The sequence below is a fragment of the Pungitius pungitius genome, chromosome 2, assembly GCF_949316345.1.
Source record: "Pungitius pungitius chromosome 2, fPunPun2.1, whole genome shotgun sequence".
In the NCBI taxonomy this organism is placed as follows: Eukaryota; Metazoa; Chordata; class Actinopteri; order Perciformes; family Gasterosteidae; genus Pungitius; species Pungitius pungitius.
Window position 1 is genome coordinate 24,371,400 of NC_084901.1, and position 27,440 is coordinate 24,398,839.

General features: G+C 39.7%; 2 protein-coding genes across 7 annotated transcripts; one reads left to right on the plus strand and one right to left on the minus strand.

Annotated features, from left to right (window-relative positions):
* The first annotated feature begins 4,013 nt into the window (after positions 1-4,013).
* hvcn1 (hydrogen voltage-gated channel 1) lies at positions 4,014-9,995 on the plus strand. 2 transcript variants are annotated; one of them, XM_037461371.2, is made up of 6 exons: positions 4,014-4,064; positions 6,495-7,966; positions 8,289-8,393; positions 8,476-8,707; positions 9,153-9,265; positions 9,673-9,995. In XM_037461371.2, the coding sequence occupies exons 2-6, from the start codon at positions 7,793-7,795 to the stop codon at positions 9,727-9,729; spliced, it is 681 nt and encodes a 226-aa protein (XP_037317268.1). In that variant the 5' UTR covers positions 4,014-4,064; positions 6,495-7,792; the 3' UTR covers positions 9,730-9,995. The 2 variants fall into 2 exon arrangements, with proteins under 2 accessions (XP_037317268.1, XP_037317269.1); XM_037461372.2 differs by lacking the exon at positions 4,014-4,064 and having other exon boundaries at positions 4,074-7,966.
* On the minus strand, positions 9,906-27,230 carry tctn1 (tectonic family member 1). Of its 5 annotated transcripts, none has more exons than XM_062560701.1 (14): positions 26,725-27,230; positions 24,694-24,811; positions 23,182-23,315; positions 22,349-22,482; positions 22,166-22,268; positions 13,878-13,990; positions 13,528-13,548; positions 12,632-12,766; positions 12,390-12,515; positions 12,063-12,152; positions 11,762-11,898; positions 11,516-11,669; positions 11,006-11,137; positions 9,906-10,923 (listed from the first exon to the last, which is right to left on the minus strand). In XM_062560701.1, exons 1-14 carry the CDS (start codon positions 26,999-27,001, stop codon positions 10,780-10,782), a joined length of 1,818 nt encoding a protein of 605 aa, XP_062416685.1. In that variant the 5' UTR covers positions 27,002-27,230; the 3' UTR covers positions 9,906-10,779. The 5 variants fall into 5 exon arrangements, with proteins under 5 accessions (XP_062416685.1, XP_062416684.1, XP_062416682.1 ...); XM_062560700.1 differs by having other exon boundaries at positions 12,063-12,170; positions 26,725-27,229; XM_062560698.1 differs by having other exon boundaries at positions 12,063-12,170; positions 12,632-12,785; positions 13,526-13,548; positions 26,725-27,229.
* Between the last annotated feature and the right edge of the window lie 210 nt (positions 27,231-27,440).

Here is a 27,440-nt window from a genome sequence, read left to right on the forward strand (position 1 = left end):
GTTTTAGCTGTTTACTCCTTCTGCAAGAGCTTTGACAGTAACAAAAATGGTCAAGACGTTGTTGAGTGAATCTGGTTCTAAAACTAAACATAATCCTTCATACCATAATGATAATGTTGAAAAAAGGTAATTTGCTTGATAGAAACAGTGTAAGCTAAAGCATTCCTCTTACAGTCTGTTTTAGCTGTTTACTACTTTTGCAAGAGCTTTGAAAGTAACAAAAATGGTCAAAACGTTGATGAGTGAATAAGGTTCTAAAACTAAACATAATCCTTCATACCATTATGATAATGATGAAAAAAGGTCATTTGCTTGATAGAAACAGTGTAAGCTAAAGCATTCTTCATACAGTCCGTTTTAGCTGTTTACTCCTTCTGGAAAAGCTTTGAAAGTAACAAAAATGGTCAAAACGTTGTTGAGTGAATCTGGTTCTAAAAGTAAACATAATCCTTCATACCATAATGATAATGATGAAAAAAGGTAATTTGCTTGATAGAAACAGTGTAGGCTAAGCATTCCTCTTAAATTCGTTTTAGATGTTTACTCCTTCTGGAAAAGCTTTGGAAGTAACAAAAATGGTCAAAACGTTGTTGAGTGAATCTGGTTCTAAAAGTAAACATAATCCTTCATACCATTATGATAATGATGAAAAAAGGTCATTTGCTTGATAGAAACAGTGTAAGCTAAACATTCCTCTCAAATTCCGTTTTAGCTGTTTACTCCTTCTGCAAGAGCTTTGACAGTAACAAAAATGGTCAAAACGTTGTTGAGTGAATAAGGTTCTAAAACTAAACATAATCCTTCATACCTAAATGATAATGATGAAAAAAGGTAATTTGCTTGATAGAAACAGTGTAAGCTAAAGCAATCCTCTTACAGTCTGTTTTAGCTGTTTACTCCTTTTGCAAGAGCTTTGAAGGTAACAAAAATGGTCAAAACGTTGTTGAGTGAATCTGGTTCTAAAACTAAACATAATCCTTCATACCATTATGATAATAATGAAAAAAGGTCATTTGCTTGATAGAAACAGTATAAGCTAAAGCATTCTTCATACAGTCTGTTTTAGCTGTTTACTCCTTCTGGAAAAGCTTTGAAAGTAACAAAAATGGTCAAAACGTTGTTGAGTGAATAAGGTTCTAAAAGTAAACATAATCCTTCATACCATTATGATAATGATGAAAAAAGGTCATTTGCTTAATAGAAACAGTGTAAGCTAAATATTCCTCTTAAATTCCGTTTTAGCTGTTTACTCAAGAGCAAGAGCTTTGAAAGTAACAATAATGTTTAAAACGTTGTTGAGTGAATCTGGTTCTGAAACTAAACAATCCTTCATACCATAATGATAATGATGAAAAAAGGTAATTTGCTTGATAGAAACAGTGTAAGCTAAACATTCCTCTTAAATTCCGTTTTAGCTGTTTACTCCTTCTGCAAGAGCTTTGAAAGTAACAAAAATGGTCAAAACGTTGTTGAGTGAATCTGGTTCTAAAACTAAACATAATCCTCATACCATAATGATTATGATGAAAAAAGGTAATTTGCGCATTCTTCATACAGTCTGTTTTAGCTGTTTTCTCCTTCTGCAAAAGCTTTAAAAGTAACAATAATGTTTAAAACGTTGTTGAGTGAATCTGGTTCTGAAACTAAACATAATCCTTCATACCATAATGATAATGATGAAAAAAGGTCATTTGCTTGATAGAAACAGTGTAAGCTAAAGCATTCTTCATACAGTCCGTTTTAGCTGTTTACTCCTTCTGGAAAAGCTTTGAAAGTAACAAAAATGGTCAAAACGTTGTTGACTGAATCTGGTTCTAAAACTAACCATAATCCTTCATACCATAATGATAATGATGAAAAAAGGTAATTTGCTTGATAGAAACAGTGTAGGCTAAACATTCCTCTTAAATTCGTTTTAGCTGTTTACTCCTTCTGGAAAAGCTTTGGAAGTAACAAAAATGATCAAAACGTTGTTGAGTGAATCTGGTTCTAAAAGTAAACATAATCCTTCATACCATTATGATAATAATGAAAAAAGGTCATTTGCTTGATAGAAACAGAGAAAGCTAAACCATTCTTCATACAGTCCGTTTTAGCAGTTTTCTCCTTCTGCAAAAGCTTTGAAATTAACAATGATGTTTAAACGTAGTTGAGTGAATCGGGTTCTAAAAAGAGGTCATTTGAAAAGAGGTCATTTGTTTGATAGAAACAGTGTAAGCTGAAGCATTCTTGTTACGTCCCTAAAAGGTCTAGGGGGGTGGCGCAAACAATGTAAAATAATAAACACCAGGAGGTCTTAACAGGTACGCAGTTTTTAAACTCCTCCAGCAACATCAGCTCACGGAAAGAGGACAGATCGGCAACCTTACACGCGGCACACCACTGGTCAAAAAGTATCCCTTTCTCCTGCGCAAAGTCGACATATGACTGGCTGGGTGCTTTTCTAAGACCGAGGAAACGCTGTCGGTAGGCCTCAGGTACTAGCTTGTACGCTTGCAAAATAGCACTTAACTTTTTCATAATTGAGCCCATCCTCCACAGACAATGAGGAGCAGGCCTCTTGAGCCTTACCCACTAACTTACACTGCAACAAGATAGCCCACACATCTTTAGGCCAATGTAAAGCAGCAGCGATACGCTCAAATGCACCAAAGTAAGCCTCTACCTCTGACTCGCGGAAAACAGGCACCAGGGAAATGTGCTTGCTCACGTCAAAGGTGACAGCAGAACTGGGAGAAGGCGTACCTGCAGTGGAAATGTTATGGGCCACTCCCAAACCAGCCTGGATTTCAATCTGACGCATCTTTAAAGCCGTCTCTGCCTCCAACCTCTTCAATCCTAACTCTCTGCAGAGCTGAAACTCCCTCGCTTTCTCCTCCCTCTCTACCTCAATGCGCATTAACCTTACCTTTAACCTGGCGTCAAGCTTAGATCCAGGGTGTCGCTCGGCTTCCTCATGTCGAACAACCGGAGTAATATTAACGGCCTGATCTTTCACATCAGGTGCACTCACCTCTTGATCAGAGCCGCTCACGGGTGCAGCAAAAACTCCCTGGCTAACAAGACCATCGAAGACACAAGCCTTAAGCTCAGCTTTTCGGAGGGAAACGGACACAGAAATATCATAATATTTGGCGATTGCATACAGATTCTTCTTTCTACACCTATCAAAAGTACCCAGCGTTGGGTCGGACACAAAAGTATCTATCTGAAAAGCCGCCATATTCAGGCTACAATCACAATCAAGCTGAACACGGCAAGTTTATTGTTTGGTTTTAATACACCCAAACTATAGACACTCGAGCCTCCCTTCAAGGTAACAGCAACCTCCTCAGAATCTGCCTAACCACCACTAATCCCTGGCTATCTTCTGGAGTCGTGCCGGGCTCAAGGCAACTTAGAAACAAGTCCTGCCTGCAACCTGCTCCAGCACCCATTGCGACAATTTAGACTGAGGAGAAGCAGTTTCCCCAATTACACGTTAGCAAAACAGAGGCAGCACACAGGGATATATCAAAATATCAAACATAAACCTACCGCCACAGACAATGATGCAGGTACAAGCAAAAAAAAGATCCCAGACGAGCCCCCGATATTGTTACGTCCCTAAAAGATCAAGGGGTGGGGGACGCAAACAATGTAAAATAATAAACCCGGGAGGTCTTAAGAGTATTTAATGGACAAAACTCAACAAAAAGCAACTGAAAACAATCTTCAGAAGGAAGACGAGCTTGGCTTCTCTCGTCTCCAACTGGTCTGCAACTGGTCACTACCTCTCTGCTCCCTCTGGCCTCCACTGCCACAACTAGAGTTGAGCCGGATACTCGGCTGAAACGAGTATCCGGTACGGATAAAGCACTTTTGCCGAGTACGAGTATTATACGAGTAATACGAGTCAATATCTGTGCTCGGATTGAATAAAAGTCCTCATTGGGTAGCTGTCTGTGTCTGCATTCTGTGATTGGCTGGTAGTCACAGCGCCCCTCCCCTACACACATACAGTTTCTTGTGTTGCTGTGTCCCGCTCGGCTCACTCAGAATCCTCTCCCTCCCTCCGTCATCAGGTACGCGCGTCTTTCCAGATAAATTTAAAGGATTTCTTCGGCTTCAGGTTTATTTTTTTTACTTCGGTTTGTTGTTCTTAACTAGTAGAGTTCAGGTAAACGTGGGGCTTGTTAAGACGTGGTGCTTAAGAATGCGACTCGCGTTGCGTCTCTGCCTGTCGGAGATTTTTTTTTCAGATTGCTCTAACCAGTTTTTTTTTTACTTCACGCACTGACCAATTCTCGCTCTCTCTCTCTCTCTCTCCCCCTCTCTCTCTGCCGCTCATCAGTTTTTTTTACCGTCTGCTGGCTCTCTTCACGCACTTAGTGTCTGACGTTGACTAGTTGTGTTAAATAACTAAATATTAATATTACAAATTAAGCCACACACACACTTCCCCTCTCTCTCTTATGATCATCAGTGATACAGAATAATGAGTGATAAACATGAATGAACATAAGAATTAAGAAGGAATGTTGTTTTAACCGCAGAAATGCATCAGTACAGTGTACTGTTTTCCAAGTTCATGTATGATTGGTCATATCATCTGTTAATCAAGCTCTCTGCGAAGGCTCAATTGCATGCTTAAAAAAGAGCATAACGGTTAAAGCCCAGCCCATTTCAAGACAACCTGACAATTTACGGGTTAAATCCTTCATACTTCCGGGTTAAGCCCCCCCCACTTTCGAGTTAGGCCCCGCCCAATCCGAGTTCAGATACGGATACAGATTATTCATATGGTAGAGATACAGATAATGCTGTACTCGCTCACCTCTAGCCACAACCCCCCTAAACTCTGGCTTGGCACCGCCATTTATCCTTTGCTGATCAGCTGATCAGCTGCAGCTGCAGGAGTGATATCACCATCACACCTGAGGAGAATCTCACACTCACACACACTAGACAGCAAAACAAAACACGGCACGTAACAATTCTTCATACAGTCCGTTTTAGCTGTTTCTCCTTCTGCAAAAGCTTTGAAAGTAACAAAAATGGTCAAAGTTGGTCATAGTTGAGTGAACCAGGTTGTAAAACTATACCTATTCCTCAAAAACATAATGAAAATGATAAAAAAGGTCATTTGCTTGATAAGTTTAAAATTTTTACAGAAAACGCGTAAAACGGACAACTTGGAAGAATGCATCAGTTGACAGTGTTTTACGTTTAAGAAAGTACAAGTATTATGGCGCGTTTCCACTGATCGGTACGGTGCGGGTCGGGTCGGTACAGGTCGGTTTTGTTAACCATGATTTGGCGAGCATTTCCACCGCCAATAGTACCCTTACTTGATAGGCGTGGTGTATTCCAGAAAGTAGTGGTAACGTCACTTGATAGGCGTGGTATTGGACGGAAAGTAGATTGAGGACATACAGCCGATGACGACACTCTTTCAACCAATCAACGTTCTGCAGGGAGTCTAGCTCCACCCTTTAGTACCAAACAACTGTGCCAGGTACCCCAACGGAAGGGTACCCAAAAAGTGGTATGGTTTTGGTACTTTTCTCAACTTTTGGCAGTGGAGACACATATAAAAGGGTACCGACCCGTACCGTACCGCACCGCTCGGTGGAAACGCACCATTAGTTTCATGGTGTTATCATATCGAACAAGGTTTACAACCATATTCATTTTAACTCATTTTTTACTTTATTATGTTTACAGAAGAAAACGCATGAAACGGACAATTGGAAGAATGCATCAGTTGAGTGTTTCCATCAACCTATTACCTTTAAGAAAGTACAAGTATTTATTCCATGATGCTATGATTAGTTTGATGATGCTATCATATCTGAATAGGTTTACAACCTTATTCATTTTAACTAATTTTTAATTTATTACGCTTCAAGTTTTTACAGAAGAAAACGCATAAAACGGACAACTTGGAATTGATAATCAAAAGCTTTTTTGTAGTGCCAAGTTAGAGAATCATTGCCCTGTTTTGCTCAAGATTTTAAGGTCAGAGGGCAAACAGGATGTGCCGAGCAGGCAGACACAAGTATGACAAAGAGGGAGTTAGGGACACATCAAGCACCATACAACACACACACACACTTTGGTCGTTGTGTTTACATTACGATTAGAAGACCCTTAAATCGTATGTGACTGGGTCTTGTGTGTTCGGGGAAGAACCTGCTCCCCCTCTACACTAGTTTAGGGCCAATAGAAATCTTTCCTTTTTCTGTCTTACAAGGGTTATAAAACATGATGTTATTCCTGATTTTAGTTGTTCTTCCGGCGTGCGGACCAATTTTTGAACACGTGCCTTCGATGAGTTTGTTTGCTCCTTCTCTTTTTAAATTATCTAACAGAAAAATGCATCAGTTGACAGTGTTTTTATCGACATATTACCTTTAAGAAAGTACAATTATTAATTTCATGGTGTTATCATATCTAAATAGGTTTACAACCTTATTCATTTTAACTAATTTTTTACTTTATTACGTTTACAGAAGAAATCGCATAAAACGGACAACTTGGAAGAATGCATCAGTTGACAGTGTTTTCTTCAACCTGTCCTCTCAGGAATGGACAAGTATCAGTTTCATGATAATAACGTGAAATCTGAATAGGTTTACAAACTAATTTGTTCATTACTTTTCAAAGGAAGGAAAGAAATTCCTAAAAACGGACAGCATGGAACAACCCAAAGCCTAGATATTTTAATGTATAAATAGTACTGGGTATATAATCAATGTTTTAAATACACAAATAATGACTATTTTTAAAATATATTTTTAATAGGAACACATTTAAATAATGATTTAAAAAAATCCCCGTCGCTTTAGGCTGTTGCTCCACGCCCCATTGCACTCAATCGACCACTTTACTGGTCAAGTTCACCTCCTTCATGCCGCTGTATATTTCCAGAATAACTGACTTTTGGGCTGTACAAGCCCCTTTACCGTGCCTTTGAATAGTACACCTACTAGATACTACACCTGACCATGGCACTTCAAAGATAGTGCAAGTTCCTTTATCGTAATGCATTGACATTTAGTAAAATGTAAAACGTTGAAATGACTTCTAATGCTCACTGGCAATAATAATAATTTGTGTGAAGTAGTGTAAACTATGAATGGAAGTTGTAACCTTATATCATAGATTAAGGAAAAATTTGATTCATATTTACAGAAGAGTCAGACAACACACAAACTTAGCCATTTGAAACGCTCATACTTTGCTATGAAGGCACAGTTTTCTGATGAAGCCGCGGTGAAATGAGTCTAGCCTGAGGTTCACTGCTCCCAGTCTTCTGTACAGCGGAAAAGCGCTGAGTTGGCAAATGAGACGGATGCTTTCATCACGAGTTTTAGCTTCCTGTCTAAAATTCAGAACAGGATATTCAGCCAACTGTAGAACAGGCCTTCATGTTGATCAATGATACGCATCAGTTCTGCTCGTTCAGTTGACTAAGACGGCTTGCTTTCTCAATAGCATTTTGCAAAACTTAAAAAAGGAGAAGTAAACTCAGATTGTATAACCCAGGGACAAATGTACCACAGATGCTGACATTTACTACAGAGCTCGGAGTGGAAGATTTAACGCTGGCTGTCTTTACTCAGTCTTTACTTTTACAATATTTGCCTTTGATATTATCGAGTGCATAGACACCCGAAGCAGTTTTGAGAAATCACAGAACCTTTTGTAAGTTGCAAATTATTATTATTATTGTTACACTGTGTGTGACATTCCGATTAAAAGACACCTTCCAAGCTCTTGGCCCACTCATTTGGTTGAGCCTGCTGTCATGGCTCGGTACCTGGGTTACTTCAGCACCGTGGGCGATGTTCAGCCAGCCCAGTGGGAGGATGAAGAGCTGCACGTGAAGAGCGAAGAGCTGGGTCCCGCCACTGGTCAGTTTCCAACAAAGCTGACCTTTAGGGATTTACTCCGGGGACTCTACGGTTCGGAGCGGTTCCAGGTATGCTGCTCTTAATTGTCTTCTCGGTGCATCTGATCCAGCAGTGTGAAAGCAAGTTTGATGGTTTCTCAACTTTGACGACAAGTATTCTGCATCAGTGTTGAGCTTCAGAGGTATGAGAAGATCACTTCTTGCTAACAAGTTTTCAAACTTGTCTTTGGCCACAAACAATGATTCAACTTTTATAACATTATTTTGCACATACACAGTAGTTATTTTGCATTTTGAAACCCAATTTAATTGGTAATATTGGAACAGTTTCCCTTTAAGTCGCTGTATCAAGAGGGACACCTGCCACTGATTGACTTGACTTTACTTCCAGGTGTTGGTGGTGTGCCTGGTAATCCTGGATGCCGTCTTTGTTCTTGCAGAACTGCTTATAGATCTGTCTGTGATCCGGTTGGAACATGGACACCTTGCTCCTGAGGTGATACAGAAGTTTCCCTACTTAGCTAAGCAAAATTCAGTTCGTATCAAGACCTTTTTAATGGAATCATTTGCTTTTTTAGGTATTCCACTACCTGAGCTTGGCTCTTCTCTCATTCTTCATGATAGAGCTGGTTGGTAAGCTATACGCTTATCGCATTGAGTTCTTTCATCACAAGTTTGAGATGTTTGATGGAGCGGTGGTGGTGGTTTCCTTTGTGCTGGACATTGTGTTCATCTTCCATGAGGATGCCTTTGATGGGATGGGTTTACTCATCCTTCTGCGACTCTGGAGGGTGGCTAGAATCATCAATGGTCAGTAACACACAGTAACATACTAACGTATGTACAATATATTGCCATTTGTATACAAAAGTCCAGCAGACGCTGACGTTAAAGGGATAGTGCAGGTTTTATTTGGCACTTGTTTGTTGGCGGCTTGTACTCCCACGTTTCTCCAAACTGGGAGTGTATCGAGAGTCTCGTCAGAAAGGGACTGTCACAAAATGTATCAAGTGTACACTATTTTTAGTAGTTTCACTGCTTTGCCTTGTCATCACACAACCCTTTGCAACGGGTCTTCAAAACGGAAACTCATGACAAAAAGGGATTTGACCGCACACAACACACAAGTTGCTGGTGTTCCACAGTACATCAATGTCTTTGACATACTCTGTCACCACGTCACATTGTCTTAATAATGTTAGTGAATTGATACTGAGTTGCTACACACACAGATGACTGTTTGAATCTGTTGCAGGTATCATGGTGTCAGTGAAAACCCGTGCAGACCAGAGGATTCACAAACTGAGGGAAAGCTATGACCACCTTGTTCAAAGAGTCACAGAGCTGCAGGAGCGCAGTGATAAAGTGGTGAGACGTGCTGCTTCATACTATCTATCAGACGATTATTCATCATTAGTTCATTTAAATATTATATTCCATCACCCTGTGTTCACCCTGCATGTGATACAAGCATGGAAGCAAAATCTAAATTGTTAAATCCCATGGTTCTATATCACGCCAGCCCACAAAAAAAACTGGGTACTTTGTAGTTTGTGAGGTGTTCTCCAGATACTCAAATGTATGTGCACAAGCCCTGATCTCTCTTGACATGTCTACTTAAATAAAATGTACAGCTGTAAGGTTTGCATGACTTAGAGATGATGGGTAAACATTCAGTTTAGGTCTATCATTTTGGATTCAAATTTTAAAAATTACTGACCCACTGACAGTGGGTAAGCTTTGAATAATAATAAACTGTATCTCTCTCTCCAAAGGAACAAGAGAACCAGAATCTGCAAGCCCTCCTGAAGAAGAAAGGCATAACTCCTTAAGCAAACTGTTGGGGCACATGTACTTCTGCAATATCCAGACATAATACATATACACTATTTAATATACAGGTCCTTCTAAAAAAATTAGCATATTGTGATAAAAGTTCATTATTTTCCATAATGTCATGATAAAAATTAAACTTTCATATATTTTAGATTCATTGCACACCAACTGAAATATTTCAGGTCTTGTATTGTTTTAATACTGATGATTTTGGCATACAGCTCATGAAAACCCAGAATTCCTATCTAAAAAGATTAGCATATTTCATCCGACCAATAACATAAGTGTTTTTAATACAAAAAAGTCAACCTTCAAATAATTATGTTCAGTAATGCAAATAATTCAATGCAGTAATTCAAATCTCAATAAATTAGCAGAGGTGGAAAGTAACGAATTAATTTACTCGCGTTACTGTAATTGAGTAGTATTTTTGTGTACTTCTACTTTTTAAAGTAGTTTTTATTTGAAGTATTGTACTTTGCTACATTTTAAATCATATCTGTTACTGTGTAAAAAAAAAAAATGCAAAGGAAAAAGAAAATCGCGCCCAGGAAACGTTACTGCACTGATTGAGTGATGAGCAGGAGAACGAATGCGCTAAACAAGAATGATGGAGATGGACCTGTAATATATATATATAACTTTTATTTCAGGATATCTGTATCATTGGATCCATATCCAGGTTTCTCATCGATATAGTGATACCAGTTAAATTTAAGTATATTGTATATGTAATGAATGTCAGATGCTACTGAATGTAACTGTAATATAAAGTAAAAAAAAAAAAGCCATTTCATTTTTACAAACATCCTATTTCAATTATTCACAGTATTTACAAGAACACAACAATGCTAGTTCTATTAACACAGTTTTGGGTAAATATATCAAACTATTGAGAGAAATCCAAATTGACTGTAAATATGTAATGTATTTTTTGGACAAAAGAAAGAGGAACGTTCCTTGCGGACTGGTTGGACAAAAAAGTAAGACGAGCCCACCATGAATGCCAAATTGCCATTTGACCTCTTCTCTGTTACCTTGTGTATTCAGACAAATGGGTAAAAGAAATCAAATGGCAGATTGGCATTGATTTTGGGCGTGGCTCTGTAACCAGGAAGACCAGGTGCAGAAGATGATGTAAAAGCCACTGAGGTCCTGATTGAGAAGATGCTGTTGCCTCCAGACATGTCCTAAGCAAGAAAAAAGACAGTAGAGATTATTAGAAAGTCACATGCATTTTTAAAACTGAAAGTGTCCTGCCATTAGTCTTACCAAACTGGTGATGTTAGTTTGGATTACTTCTTTGATGCTCACTATCTGAGCTTGGGGGTTCATCAACGATCCATACTTAGTCCACTGAATTTGTAAGTGGAGCGACAATGGGATCCTGCAACTCTGTTCATCCTGCAAAAGAAACATACTTGTGGATTATGGCCTCACAATACGGATTCCATGAAATGAAATGAAAAGAGCTTTTAGTCTTCTGACCACTCTAATCTCTTTAATACATCATGTCATCATTCACATCCATTCATACATTGATGAAAGGAGCTACCATACACAGTGACACCTTACACAGTGATACCTGCCCATCAGTAACAAGTGTTTATTTGCCCTGATTTCTCTTCTACTTCTCCAATTAGATTCAGGATTATGGTGTGACGCCACAGTTCATGCACACGATGAGACTGGTGTGACGCGACTGCCATGGCAAAACGCTTGCATCGCATTTGGTGCGAACGTACCATTAGACTATTAGATAGACCATTAGATTATACTCACCACGGGATTGAAGTTGCTCTTCATCGGGACCCAATCCAGTGGATAGTGTAGCGGAGAGTTTCCAAAAGATGCCACAAATCTGCCCTTGTTTGGTCCTCTTAAAACATCCAAAACAACCTGAAGGACCAGAGAGCAGTTGGCAGCATCTGTCAGTCTGCAGGAAGAAGATAAGTCACGTCATGAATGTAAAACGATACAAGGAGGCAATGTAACTGAACACAGTAAGCAGATTTAATTATGTCCTGCCTTATTGTGCAGCCAGACACAAAGTCCAGACCAAAAAGGACGGGGGAACGCTTATGTGGTTCCTGCAGACAGTCCTGGTCTCTAGCACTGTGAAGAAGAGATACTGTGTCCCTGGAGTCGACGCTTCGAACGATCCCTGTGAAGACAATTGTTAAAGAAAACCCTAGGCATTGAAGGACATCAGATTGACCTGCCAAATCTCCATACTACTGCTGTCTCCACACTACTGCTGTCATACTACAATGTTTGTATTCTGACTAATTAATTCTGTCTGTAAATAAATCCAGGAAGGTAAAGGATATTCTGCTGTTCTTGTTCCAGACACAAGAGGTAGTCCCACCACATAGCCTGGATTTCCACTGTAGTGGATAGCCCCATCATCCCCATTCTCCTGTTGAATAGGAACAAGCTAAAGCACATTATTTTCAAATTCGGGGTTGAAAATAAGTTGGGATTTAATACATTTAAAGTTTGCACAGTCAGAAACCCATTCACAAACACCCAATAACAATGGGTGAAATGGAAACTACCCATGAAGGAAGGCCCACTACAGTAATTTTTGCAGCTTTTCTCAAAAGTAGAGACTTATTATTATTATTTACATAAGCAATGCCTGGTTGAGACCAACCTCCACAAATGTGATGCTAAATTCCTGTTCCAGGGATAGTGCAGCTTCACGGACAAATCCAAGTACCAGAGAGACCGTCACATTCACTATCTTACCAGATGGATTGAACGTAGTCACATATGCGACCTATGGAGATAGAAGTGTCTAATTGGTTTTGCAGACGATGACTTATTTTATTTGTAAGTATTCATTGTAATTGTAAAACTTAGGCTATAATTCCCAAAATATAGGTTGCGACTCACCTTTAGAACCACATTAACACAGAGTGTGGGGTTCAGTAGAACAGGGTTGAGGTTTTTTCCACCACTGTTCATCAGCTCAGTTTGACTCCCATCAACAGTCTGCAAGACAACTGAAGCCAACTCCACAGGTACAAGCTCCAGCAACGTCACAAACACCCACAGTAGTCAACATTCATCACAAATTGTTGTTTCAGATTTACACTCTGCTCTCTTTTAAGCCAGTCTGTAGAGTTTGTTTACTTAGGAGAGGAAAGCCGGTGGGTCGGTGGCCACATTACTTTGGCCCATACTGGCTGTAAACCTTTTTTCCATTTAATTACCATTGAAGGCAGTCAATGCTTTTCTATGGTGTAAACTTCTTATTTAATTTTTTTAAGATATGTTGTTATGTTGTCACGGGGTACTTACAACACTGATCTTTTAAAAAAATTAAAGTTCCCACAGCTCAACTTTCATTTTGGGAAAAACATTTCTCAGAAATCTAAGACACTACCAATTTTTTTTGATTTCAAAGAAATGTTAATTAAACTAAAGTGTTGTGTCAGTGCAGATGTTACAATATTTCCTCCTTCTTGTTAACAGAGAGAAATGTAAAAATCTTTCCACATCTCACATTGCAGCATCAACCTCAATCTTTTGTCCGTGTTAACTTACTGCACTACGTAACATCTTTTTGTGGTGTTCCTAGTATTGTGCAACACAATTCATTGTGTGTAAATTTCCTGGTTAGACAGGAGACATGATGCCATGTTGTTGTCAACAATCTAAAGTAGTCTGAAGACTTTTTGTAAAGCAATATTTTACTTAACCTGCATGACCTGCTATGAGTTATGAGGTTGTATCATTAAACGTCAAATACATTTTCTGTTGCAAAGTTAAAAAAAAGGTATACTTACTGCTGCATCTGGAGTCTTCCCCTGTTAAGTAGAAAAGATGTGGTTTGACATCTTTGAATCGACAAACACATTTTTCATTTTCAGTATTTCCATTTATTTTTGCAAAAGCATGAATACATTTGTTTTTTGATTTAAAAATTATAAAAGAAATAGCTGAAGCAGATTCAGAAAACAAAAGGGATGAAAAGAAAATAATTACAACTCACTAAGAGAGAACTTCAGCTGTATTCTACATTCATACAATTTTGTTAAAAAAGTGCATCAAACGTTGCTCACTGATGATGACTTAGACATTGAGTGTTTGCAGGGGAATGTTTTTTTAGTGATTGGAAAGACAATATGGTACTCACAGCAAAGAGCCACATTTTGGTGTAAGTGTCAATGTGGAGGGCTAGAAGAGATTCACAGTCGTGCTTCAGGTCCAGACGACGAGAACACCGACTGCTCTGATGCTTTAAGAACGCTGAGGAGGAAAACAGGAGAAATATTAACCAACACGGCACATAGGAAATCCTTGAAATTTTGAAACAAGTTCACAAATGTATTCAACTATTGTAAAATATCTCTCTTTTTTTCCATCCCATCATTGTTTCAATTAAGAACAATTACATCAACAACAGAGAACCTTATTTTCAAAGGATACACAATGTAATAAAAATCAAGCACATCAATTTTAGTATCACTATGTGATCTCAATTCAGCTTTTGAGCCAAGGAATCTTTTGTCTCATCTCATCTTCAACAGCTTTTCCAGGGTTGAGTTGTGGGGACAACACAAAACTTCCCTTTCCTGCACCCCATCTACCAATTTTGACTGGGGTTTCCAAAGACATTCTCAGGCCAGTGTTGAGTTATTTTCTCTCTACCTAGTCCTGTGTCTTCCCTGGGGCCTCTTTCCAGCTTGCCGTGCCTGGAAAACCTCCCAAAGAAAGCGCCCAGGGGTTATCCTTACCAGATGCTCAAACCCACTCAACTGGCTCCTCTCGACGCAAGGGAGCAGCGACTCTACTCCGAGCTCCTCAAGAATGACTGAGATTTTTATATCTAAGGGAGATGGCAACAAGAAGTTGAGTGTTTTTCACATCACACCCTGCTCCTCACTAGTTAATCTGATTCTTCTCAAAAGTTGTCAGAAAAGACTTGATAATACTTCGCTGTGAATATTCTAAGAATTCGATAAAGGGCGGCGAGTGGGAGCATTGGCAAAGTTGATCCCTCTCCAAGAAAATACGAACCGTTATAACTGTACTCCACATGATTAGATCCTTTCCAATTTTTCACATGTTTGATGAGATGGCAAAGCCTGAAGACATGTAAAGTTGAATTTTTAATCAAAGTCATACCGCCACCTACTGGTAACAAGAAGTAAACGTTGCTATACTTATTTCCCCTTGCTTCAAATACATTCCACACAAACTTTCTTAATGACAGCCCAAGTAGCATTTTATGTTTTGTGTAACACTGTTGTTGTGGCAACTTTGCCGTAAACAACTAAGGTGCATTTGAGGGACTAAATATGCTCAAAATGTAACTAAACGTGGCAATAAGTCAAAGATGTAGTTACTGGATATGATTTTAATGATCCAAAATTGCATTTTCACTTAATAGCGCCCCCTACAAATATTGATTTAAGCAGCCCCCGCGCTAATTTTGACCTACTTGGTAGGAATATGTAACACATGTAAACTGTAAAAAATAAAAAATAAATAAAATTACCATTACATTACAGTTCTCAACAGTAATATATAGTTATTCGTCAATACAGTTGAATACTGTAAAAAAATCGCAATGGTTGACGTCTTGGAAGAAAATATTCTTTCACAGCACGCTACTTTAAAGTTGCAGTATACTACTGTATTCATTCCTCTTTTTGGTTGACTCTAACTCCCCCCACTAGTCGCATCAAGTGTCTACTTCTTTTTTAGCACATTCAATGTAAAATCTTTAGATTATTTCATTCTTACATTGCATCAATTCACCAAGTCAAATTCCTCTATGTTTAACATAAATGGCAATACATGGCTTCTGATTCTGATCGGATCAAGACAGTGTAAAGAAATCTGTAGACATGATCGACCTGTGATTAAATTCAGTGTGGAAAAGTTTGACAATTTTCATGACTCTTGTTAACTTCGGCTACACCATTTGCTAGCTTTATGATCAATTAATTTTGTTATTTCAAAAGGTCTCGAAAAAAGGAAATGAGTCCTCCGGAGGGACACATTGTGTATGTGATGAGACAGAAATATGAAGATGAATCAAAATGTTTGGGTGGCATGAATGTGAATGTAGTCAATAAGAAACGTATGACTGAAGAATTATTGTGCGTTACGACCAGTGGTTCACGAACCAGATACAAAGGTTTCTAGACAAGATGACCAATGGGTTTCTTTTCTGCTATGTGTCCGAGTCTAACAGATGCTGGATGTCCGCCAATACCGCACCTTGCCCCAAAGGCTGATCCGCAGAAAGAAGCACAACAACCAGGTTCCACAGGGCACAATCTAATTGACGTAGAGGGAGCAGGAGGCTGCATGTGAGGGGGAGTCGGCATCTATGCTGAGATCCTCAAATGATAAGGGAAGTAAAACACACAAACACACACCGCCGCCTGCAATGACGAAACGCTTTCTGCACTAACTGCATGTACACTCACACACACACACACATCCGAGCAGCAACAAGCTCACATGGACATCACAAAGCCATTTGAAGATAAATAGTTTAGATAAATGCGCTAATAGAAAATTAATGTGATAATATAATATAGAATGGGGTCATTCCCCAGCAGCCAAAGATGGAAGTTATGAAAGCAAAAGAGGATGATGGATGGGTTTTGAAAAGGTTGAGGATGGAAATGTTACGCATTTATGCAAATGGGAAGACCAATATGGTTGATGGAAGGTTGCTAAGGAAATGGGTTTTCATGTTGAAGAGGCGCAGGAGCGCAAGGAGGAAGTAAGAGGAGACGGTGAAAAGTGAATAACAAGACATCATTTGTGATTAATTCTCCTGATTTGGTTTTTCCTTTTAACAAGTGATATAAGGGAGACGAAGCCTCCTCTACTTGTTTATCCTCCAGCCTCCATCCACCTGTCACATCCTCCTCCACCTCCCCAGTCCCCATCACAAAGCACAGCCCTGGTCCCACAGAGCCCAGACCCTGTGTCTGCATTGAACAAAGCTATGAGCCAGAACATCAGCATCCAGCTGCAGGCCAGCTCCCACCAGATGGGACAGAGTGACTGGTAAGCAACAAATACCAGTACATTACTCCTGGGAGCCCAAAACGAATGAGTTTATGCCAGCAGCAACAGTGCTGCAGAGCATAAGAAAGAAAAACAGAAAAAAAGACTTAATACGATGATGTTGAAGTATCTGAAACCTGTTTGTTCTTATGTGTATTCCTGAGACAAATAGAGACACAGAGGCCTGTGGACGGGGGTCTGTGGGGGGACAACATGAGTGGAGCAGGGAGGAGGCCTTCAAAGGGCGGGATGGTGTTTGGATGGAGGAGAGGACAAGTGGAGGTGGTGGATCCCTCTTCAACGGACAACAGGTCACACACAAACACAAAGTCATAGACGGATGGGGAACAGGAGAGAAGTAAAGTTAATTAATTAATTTGAATAATGAAGGATGTGAGGTAATACTTTTGCGTGATTCCAGAATTAGGCAGATCTGTTATTTTAACCTCAGATGAACGAAAAAGAAAAAGAAAAATTTGATAAAATGTCACTATTATTGTGAGACTACATAGAAACACCAGCACACAGGATATCTGTCTGCAATTAGGGATCATAGATCTAAAAACAGGTGTACAAACGAGACGACAATTAGTATTATCAAAGAATTGTTTAGTTAATCTGTTTCGGCAAAATGAATGAAAGCTGTTGAAATGAAGCAGGAGTGACTGATGTGAAAAAGTTTAACTCAACTATTACTATTTTGGTTTAACTTTAAGATTTTATTAATTGGTTACACAAAGGCTAAAGGAAATTCCGAGGCGTGGCTGGCGAACCAGGAAGGTGAGTACAATAAGGTCACCTAGCTGGAACCAGTGAAGAACCCAAGTGGAAGCCATTAGGGTCACTTTTAGAGGGGATTAATAACGCCCGGGGGTTTAGAAGGGTCTGTAGCTCAGTGGTGGATCTGCAACGCAGGGATTGGTGAGCAATGATGCCACCTAGACCACGATTGGACTTACAAATATTTTGATTTTTTTGGATTAATGGTAACAGAAATAGAAATGGATACATAGACACACGCATATATATATATTTATATTTATATATATATATATATATTTTTTTTTTAACCGAAGCACAATTCCTAAATAAGAAAGATAATTAGGGAAGAAACTGTACAATAAAAGGGAAAAAACTAAGAATCTCTGAAATTGATAGGAGATGTCTGACTGAACTTTGTGGTTTTTGTTTTTATCATACGAGGAACATGTTCCAGTGGTTTCTGAACTGGACTCCGCTTTGCCACCCGCTGTGATCTCCCGCCGTACTGCCAACCTCCCACCACACCACACCAAGGAAGAAAAGAAGAACCAACAACTAGAGCCCCATCAAGGAACATTACGAAATGCTTGGACGATCTGAACAAGAGACGACAGGAGTCTGACGAGCAAAGAAACCAGGACTCATTTGGCGAGTCTGAAGATTCACAGAACTAAAGAGAACTTTTACTCTTTTGGATGTTGTAATGAGATCAAAACGTCAAGGAAGCAGAACTTTTGGAGAACAAACAAAGACAGTTTTGTCTTCACAAACGATTCCAAGCTGACAAAGTAAGAGCCCTAACGAGAGCAGAGCAGAGGAGCTGCACCAAGGACGAAGAAAGGGGGAGGAGCAGCGGGGGAGGGCGAGGTGGACCCGAGTAACGGATTAACACACTCAACACAAATCACACCCCAATGGGTGAGTTAACTTTAGAGTATGATTTACAAATTGAACACATAAAAGTACACACATCCTTCCAGTAGAATGCTGGAATCACAGTTCGGCAAGGCAAAGAATTTGGCATTATCACTGTTTATTCTGATCGCAGTGGCTGTATCGCTCCTCGCTAGGTACAGCAGCGTCGGCGGGATGCTACCGTGACTAACCAATTTGAACCAACAGAATTCTCAACAGGACGATGAGAATTGGGGAAAACTGCAGCATGCTGGGGGGGATCATCTCGATCCCCTGACCGTTTATATCGAGGCCTCAATGGCCTTATTTGAATATGAAATGATCAATGAAGCTATTTTCTGTATTGGCAGAAATAGTAGACAGCATGTTGTAAGATATGTTTTTTTTATAGACACATCAAAGTGATCCATGTGAAATTCTCCTTTTATTTCTTGGTTTTATGCAATCAGTCAATTAGTTTAGTTGTTCCACCGTAGTACGACAGAAAGTCTGTCCTCTTTTGGACAGAGGTACATTTGTGTTCTGGATCATCTGATAAATGAAGGAGTGAGAATTTCTCTGTATTTCCACATATTCTTTCTATATTGTGTGATTGTACTTAGATTAAGTTCCAGTATTGTGATTTAAACATTTTTTTTATTTTCCAATAAGTAAATGGTTATACTGTACACATGCCATCTGGGGTGTAATGCTCAATCCTGGGAGAAGGTTTCGAGTCTTTTCTTCTCTTAACAGATTTCTTCCTATTTTCCCCCATTTTGGAGGGTTTTTTAGAGTTTTTGTTCTGTGACAGGCCAAGTTTTGTGAGCGATGTCCGGATGTACATGTTTATGATATTTGATATGGTAAATATCAGATGGTAAATGTTTTAGAATAGGCATCCTAAAGTGATGCATAGTGTGTGATTATTGTGTAATCAAAAGAGTGGAATGTAATGGCAAAAATATATGTAACGCCTCTAAAATGCTTCATTTGTATAACCAGTTTATTAATTGCAAGTGCTGAGATAGAAAGGCCATGGTATAAGAGCTGAAGTGTTCCACACTGATAAATGTCTCCAGCGTCCTAGCTGTAGAGACTAAACAAAGTGGGTCATATGTGTATAACCAGATTTGTTTTCAAGTAGTGGGAGGGCGAGTCCATGGTCAAAGAACTGACGTATCTTACATGGATTAGATGTCCCCAGTATCCTGGCTGTAGATACTCAACAAGGTGGTCAAGGTTTCTGTTGACGCCACCGATGACTGAACTTAGGTATAAGAACTGCCTCGTTCTGTTATGGGGCAAAGAGGTTCTTGACAGTCTGCAGAGCACGTAGCTGTTGTGACCTTCCTTCCCTTGCAAGGAAATAAACGGAGAAAGACATATTTGACTCAGAGCCTTTTGTTTCTTACTTTACGATTGTCCGTGCAAAATCTTCCAGGTAAGATATGGTCCTTTATTCATGTTGCGAAATCTAAGTAGGGTTATGTGAGAGTGCTGGAGTGTTACATAGAGGCCAATTTTATTTCATATAAATGAAATATTTACACGTTATGTTAGATGAGAATAATATTCTCTCATTAGTAGGTCACTATAATGAAAAGAAGTATTTCTTTTAATTTTATTTCATAAGGATTCAGTACTAAGTGCAATACAACACCTAATATGCCTTCTCTTTTATTGCATTTTAGCGCTTCCTTGGGCTGAACCCAGAAAAAGGGACAACGGATAACCAGCAGACGGTGGTGTTTACAAGGACAGGCAAGCTGGTCCAGAAAGGACAGCAAGTTTCAATCCCCATTTGGCCACCCTAATAAACCTCTTGGACTTTGAGTGGGACTTTATGTGGTCGTCTGCATATTTCCACATTGGACATTGGAAAAAAAGAACACCAGGATGCAGTATGCTACCTCTCCTTCCTCCCTAGGTAACACTTAAATTAAATACTGTAAATTAATGGGGAAATTCTTTACAGTGTACTGACTGAACAAAACTGAAAAGAGTCTCTTGGGACCATGCTGGAAACCGAACCGGAAGTAGGCCATTTTTTTAAAAATTTGTATTTTTGGGGTCTCACAATTGGGTATAAAGAAACGTCTCTACAGCGCCCCCAAAAAGACAGAAGTCCTCCCAGAGAACTCGGCCATACATGATCTAATCTGCGCCATTTTTTCATATGACATTATCCCTACCATTATTACAGGGGAACGCCACCCTAGAAATTACTCACTCCCCCACCTTGAAAAGGCGTGCAATTAAAAAATAAAATCCACAAAAGAATTATGACATTCTTGGGGTTGTTGTTTTTTTCCATGCACGGCAGTTCCACAATGACATCATTATATTAGTAAGTCTGTATGGCGCTCGCAGCAGCGGGGCAGAGAGCACCAGAGTGACTACCCCGCTCAGCCAACTAATACGATGTGAGGGTTTTGGGACAGAGGATGTCGCATGTGTACAGACTGTAAAGCCCTCTGAGGCAAATCTGTAATTTGCAAATTTTGGGCTATACAAAATAAAATGCATTGAATTAAATAGATTAATCAGATCACTCTCAAATTTTCCCAGAAAAGACCCAACATCTTCAGATCAAAAGGGTTGAAGGACCTTTCTTTCTTGTGGGGCTCCAAAGGCCGGGAGTGAGGACTGGGGTAGCTGGACTTCTCTGGTCACCCTGACGAGAGTTTGTCCAGAAAGTGCCTTGAAAAGGCCTAATAGCTGAAAGCTGGAGAGCCTGATAATCAAAAGCTTTTTCATAGTGCATTTAGGGAGTCACTGTCTTGTACTGGCAAGGTCAGAGGGCAAAGCTGAAAGTGCCAACTAGGCAGACACAGATCTGATAAGGATGAGAGTTGAGAGACACACCAAGCACCATACAACACTCACGTTTTGTTCGTTATGCTTACATCAATGTTAGGAGACCACACATTGTATCTGATTGGATCTTGTGTTGCGGCGGGAGGACCTGCTCTTCCTCAACGCCAGTTAAGGGCCAATAGAAATCTTTCCTTTTATATCTAACAAGAAGTTCTTCCTGATGTTAGTCAGTTGTTCTTCCGGCCTGTGGGCCGACAGAACTGATCCTGCCTTTGCAAACGCAGCGCTGTTATTTGACCTGTGATCTGACAAATAAATCTACCAGAACAAGAGAAGTCGATTTGACAAATTTCAGGGCTGTTTCACCAAGAGCGAGAAATTGCACATAGGTGCGAGGACCAACTCCTTGCAGGGTTTTTTTGTCCTCTAGTAACACTGTAGTAACTGTGTTACAGCAACTGCTGAGAATAAAGGCTGTAAATACTTATGTACATTATTATTATTTGTTATATTTGAATTCTTTATTTTTAATATATTAGAAAAAATAGGTTACGCTTTTTTCACTTTGTCATTATGGGACAATTTGAAGCAAAAATATTTTGGAATATGGCTGTAACATAACACTATGTGGAAAAAGTTAAGTTCTGTGGATACTTTTCAGAAGCACTGTATTTTGCCGTTATTGCCCGGCCAACTGTTCTTCCCCCTGCGTTTTCTGTGCTGCGTTGTGTTTGATTCAGCAATTGTCATTGGGCGAGATTGCAAACCCAGTGCCCTTTTGATTGAATATATTTAATTACAGTAACAATATGTTTCAGCATTCATCATTGCCCGATGAACATCACACAGTTCTCTCACTTAAAAATTGTGTGAAATTACATCACGTTATACCATGTTGCATTGGGTAGAAGTTACCTGCAGGACTGTTGTCCACACAGTCAGAAGTGATTAAAGGAGCTGGTAGCTGGAATATCCCTCCCTGTCCACTCTCTCCTGCTGTCACCATCACATCCCCACACTGAAATCATAAACCATCGGCAGAGAATTAATAATCTGAGACAAATGGAGGTGGATTAACAGTTCAAGACAGAGACTTGCCTGGTACCCTGACAGGCTCTGGCGCTTTACAGGGGTCTCTGAACCAAAATAAAACCTGATGTACTTGTCAAAGAGTGAGTCAAAGTTGCTTTCAGTTGGAAGAGCAGGAGACGGGTGAGATAATCCATCAACACCTAGACAGAAAAAAATGTCAGCAAATGAGACAAACTTGGAGCAGGAGTAAAGTAGTTGTTACATCGCAGCATAGTGTACCTCCAAGTAGCTGTACAATTCAATTCTGATTAATAAACTATGGGATTTAAAAAATGTCACCAGCCAAATTCTTTAAATTCTGCATTACATGTATGGTTTGGATATATGAAAGTGGGGTTTAGGTATTCTTCTTTAGACAATGTATGATATTGATATATCCATCTATGCGCTCTTCATAGCTGCCTGACTTAAGAAAAACACTAATTTAACAGGCAGGACACAGAGCTAGGCCTGCTACCACCGCTTCAATCAAACTATATATTTAAAATACTATATATTTTATATAAAGTATACTGGTTTTAAAGAGTATTAGTTAAAGGTAAACTATTCTAATTACGTATAGCGTACACTACAACTGATACAGATATTCTATAGGTGTCTAAAATACATTTGGCTTCTGTACTTGTCCCCAGTTATACATTACTTTCCTCTTGTGTCACCAAATCACTCTACACCCCATACAGTGATTGTAGATTCAAACATCCACACTTTAAAAAATCCAAACAATCCATGTCATGTTTTTTTTAATCCAGTAAATATTTTAAAACTTCAGTAATTTATATTTTCCTAAAATGTCCTGATTCATTTTAGATCATAGCAAAAGGCAATGAATGACTTACGGTTCTGTGACTGAATGCAGAAGATGTCATGATTAATCTCCTTCCGGACAAATGAATAAAGCTCTGAGTAGCCATTAAACCTGCTCTCTAAAGAGTAAGTCACAACCACATTGCTGCACAGCTGCTTTTTGCCACTGCAGAAAAATAAGAAATAGAAATGATAAGCAAGAGCATATATTGTATTCAGACAAATATCATATTGCTTCTCACCGAAGATCACCTACATCTCTAGGTTCAATGACCACCTCCTCAGTCTTAGGAATTCAACGGGGGATGGTTAGTGTCACACCATTTTTTGCTTAAAGCTATTTCAGAGTGGTAAACTGATAATATTTTCAAGGTGGATTCTTGTGCAGTCTTTAGTATAGTTTGAAGACTACTGGAATGGTGGCACAGCTCGAGGGGCACTGATATTTTTGGGGATTTGCGGCTGCATCATTAAACCTAACAAGTTGGGCAGGTTTTTTTCTCCCTATTTTCAATAGGATATTTAAGGATTAAAAAAAAAAAACTTGTTTGAAAGCCCAAAAAAGTACTTAACAGCCAACTCTCAAAACACTCATTTCCCATCATAAACCGCAGCCCTGGACACACAAAGTCCGAGCACAGATTTTATGTCTGCATTGACAAAACCTATGAGCCAGAACATCAACATCCAGCAACATGCCAGCCACCACCACAAAAAGGCAGTCGGGCACAGTTAGGCCTGTTGCAGTAATCAATATATCGACTTATTGGACAATATATGAAAATAAGCGGTATAACTTTTGGTGACGGGGTGTCCAGTGCGGCCCGCCGCCGGAGTGCATACGCCGGGTGACAGCCGTCACCGTCAGTCAGCGAACCTTCGGCCATGCCGTTCGCCGTTTGGATCAGTGGCCCAAATTCTATTGAAGTGGGCAGTATCTGGCCCGAACCTGAAATGAGTTTGACACCCTTGGTCTACAGCATTTATTTACTCAGCTAATCTTTTTCTAATAGAAAAATTTGTTTGATCTGAAACATTTAAGTGGGATAAAAAAAAATAAACGAGGAATGGGATAAATACTATTCTGGGCACTGTCTGCAAAGCTGGTCACACGGAGGAAGCAAATTTCCAACAGGCGGGCGCAAAGGATTCAAAGACGGGACGCAAAAAAGCGAAAGTAGAGAAGCGAATAAATCCCTTTTTCGCCAAAGTTAAAATATTAGCTTGTCTTTACGGATACAGGCCAGGCATCCCCTTTCCGGCACGTATGAAGCGAATTGACTAACTAGTCGGGAGAGAAAACTCTCAAGAGTAAACCATGGCAAACATTTCTGTTCAGAAGTTGTGGTTTACTGTGTAGAAATGTACACCCTACTGAATTTACAATGTTAGCTGAATTTACAGGTATTTCTACTTCACTCCAATGTTGTTATCTGGACTTTATTTGTCCATTGTTTGACAAATATCTTTTCAAACCGACTGCAAAAGCCAACATTCTCTTGAGAAGCAAACCCCCCAAATCCGCTTTGGGGCCAGAGACTTGCCTGATAGTGTCAACTGAGCAGCCAGTGAACAGAGCAATCTCCTTATTACATGCTCTGTCACAGCAGCAGTTGATGTCACACACATTCATAAGCTTGTCACAGGGACACAAGCTTCCAACTGAAACACACAGAAACGCTCAGGTTAGACACAGACACCCAAACAAAGCCTGTTTATTCACCTTGGTGTGGGTCTGCTGTTTACTTCCGAAATATACATTCCATGTCCATTATGCATCAGCATGTACATTGTGTTAAGCTATTCAGGACTTGTGTTTGGCTGTTTTCTAAAAATAATATATTTTCTGTATGTTTTTGTGCATTGATAGAGGCAGTGTTTACATATTGTTCTTGCATGTAAGGTTTGAAAAGCTGCGCCGGTTAAAATGAAAGAGCTCCGTCAAAATGTAACGTTGATACATCTCAATGATACCTCCGTCATAGATCCAGGGTCAGTCCTGTGCAACCAGGGTTCGAAATGAGGTGGGTCTGGGGGGGTCCCGGACCCCCTATAAGTCATTAGGGACTATAGGAATTTATTTTTAGATTTTGGGGGGTCCCCGACAAATATTTTTAACATTAAAAATGATTGTGAAAAGGTCTTTAGTGACGTTTTATATTTATAACAATAATTTTTTTATATTCCTAGCGCGATTGGGCAGCAATCAGGGCAGCTAATAGCATCACAGATTGTTGTTGTGGTCCTCCGGCGTAAACAGTACAGTCTATGCCGCAGACACGTAGGTTATTGTTGAACGCGGCAAAATTGAAGCGTCACAAAGAGTGAAATCCCTAATGAAAATCCTGTAGGTGCTTCGATTATGTTTATATCTCCATAATAATTGCTTATTCTAGTAAAATATTTGGAGTTTACGTTCCTATATCAAAAGTCTCATTAAGTAACTTAGATACACAGTGTAACGTAATGATTAGAAGAGTGCGTTTGTCAACGTATCTTGCTGTATGTGTATGAAGCCAAACAACCTGCCAGCTAACAGCAGCACATTCACAAACATATGGCTGAGAATCTACAAAACACATCACGAATCCATTGCAGCGTTCACGATTGTATAAGTGAGAACAACATCACAACCACGTATGAAAACACATATTCAAGGAAATATAATTCAAAAAAGATCGGAACGATCGGGATCCAAACCCCGTGGGTCAAAACATCCTAAAGCCAACGAGCCCACTGCTCTACGCAGTGAGCTATGGAGATTCACAGGTTTTCCTTTATGGTACACGTGTCTTAAGGGCCGTTATCTACCGGACCGAATAGCAACTCTGATTTCGGTGCCCTATTTAGATGCCAGGAACAGTCTTTATAGACATCATTATTATTCAATCCAGCGGCTAGTTGTTTTACAAATTCCATTAACATAAGGGATGAGAAACGCCAGTTGTACACCTGGTGGATTTATGTAACTTAGTTAACTTCCTTGCTCAAGGAAAGAATGACCTGTTATCCACTTTGTCATGTCAGGGATTTATATAAGGTGCTGTAACTTTGTTGCTCCAGAAATAGAGGATTACCTGTTTGATTATAGCCAATCCACTTCTCCAGACACCACTACAATACTGGGACTAGCCTAAACCATGAAAAACATCCCAACACCATTATCCCACCTTCAAAATATGTCAATATAATTTTGCCTGCAGTATATAGTGTAGCAAGGTATGGTATGGTAAGGTCTTTTTTTAGAGTTACATTTTAAGGGACCCCCCCAAGAGTCTTAAGTCATTTCGAACCCTGTGTGCAACCCGATGAAAACAATACAAATGAAGGCCTATTGGTGGTATTTTACAACCTTACACTATTAAAAAACATATTGGTAATAAAGTTGTATTTTAGCTATGAGCCAGACAGATTAACGTTAAGCAGGTCATTTTATGTGTAAGGAAGACGGTTACGGCTAACCGACCCCACAATAACTTAGAGAATGGCTTTGTAAAACAGTGTATGCTGTTTAACGTTAGTTATGTGACGTAAAGTTATTAATTGAGGAGTACACTGCGGTAGCCACAAATTACCTGTGGTACCAGGAGCGAGCAGGCGGCCGGAGACGGGTAGGGGCTCAGCGGGCGTTGTCGGCTCACCGGGCCTCTCCGTGCTGCTGGACATCGGTGTTTGCGGGATTGTCGAATACAACTCTATCGGCTGTGTGGTTGTGTGGTTGTCTGTAACATGATGTATTACGTTCTGGTCATTATATGTCGTATTCAAGCTAGAGTTTGTCACGGCAGTAAACAAGAGAAATAAAGAGAAAATGTTTGAAATGGACCAAAACACAGCGGCGGATAACTCCATTTTTGTTTCAATCGTTGCTATGGTTCTTCTTTGCCTTCCCTTCTTCTTCGTCTTCTTCCCGTTAACGGGTTACTGCCTTTAAGGAAACATCACTGCCACATGCTGGCCGACAAAGGATGGTTCAACTTTTCCAAGGTGAAGGAATTAAAAGATGTTATAGTTTTGAGATAAGGTTTTAGGATGGATGATGTTTCTCAAATCACTTTAAAGCGGAACTATTGTATGGAGATGTAACATCACTGTATCCCATCGCGGACGGCGAAACACATGCCTGATCTGGACACTCGTAATTTGACGCTGTTTCCGGTGTTACGTGCGTACTGGTTTTTGAACCTACTGGTTTGGCTACGCGTGCGTGTTTGTTTCCCCCCGACAGCGGCAGATGTTGTCTGCCTCGGTCACCTGATTCGTCACACATTCGCAAACATGCTGAAAATGT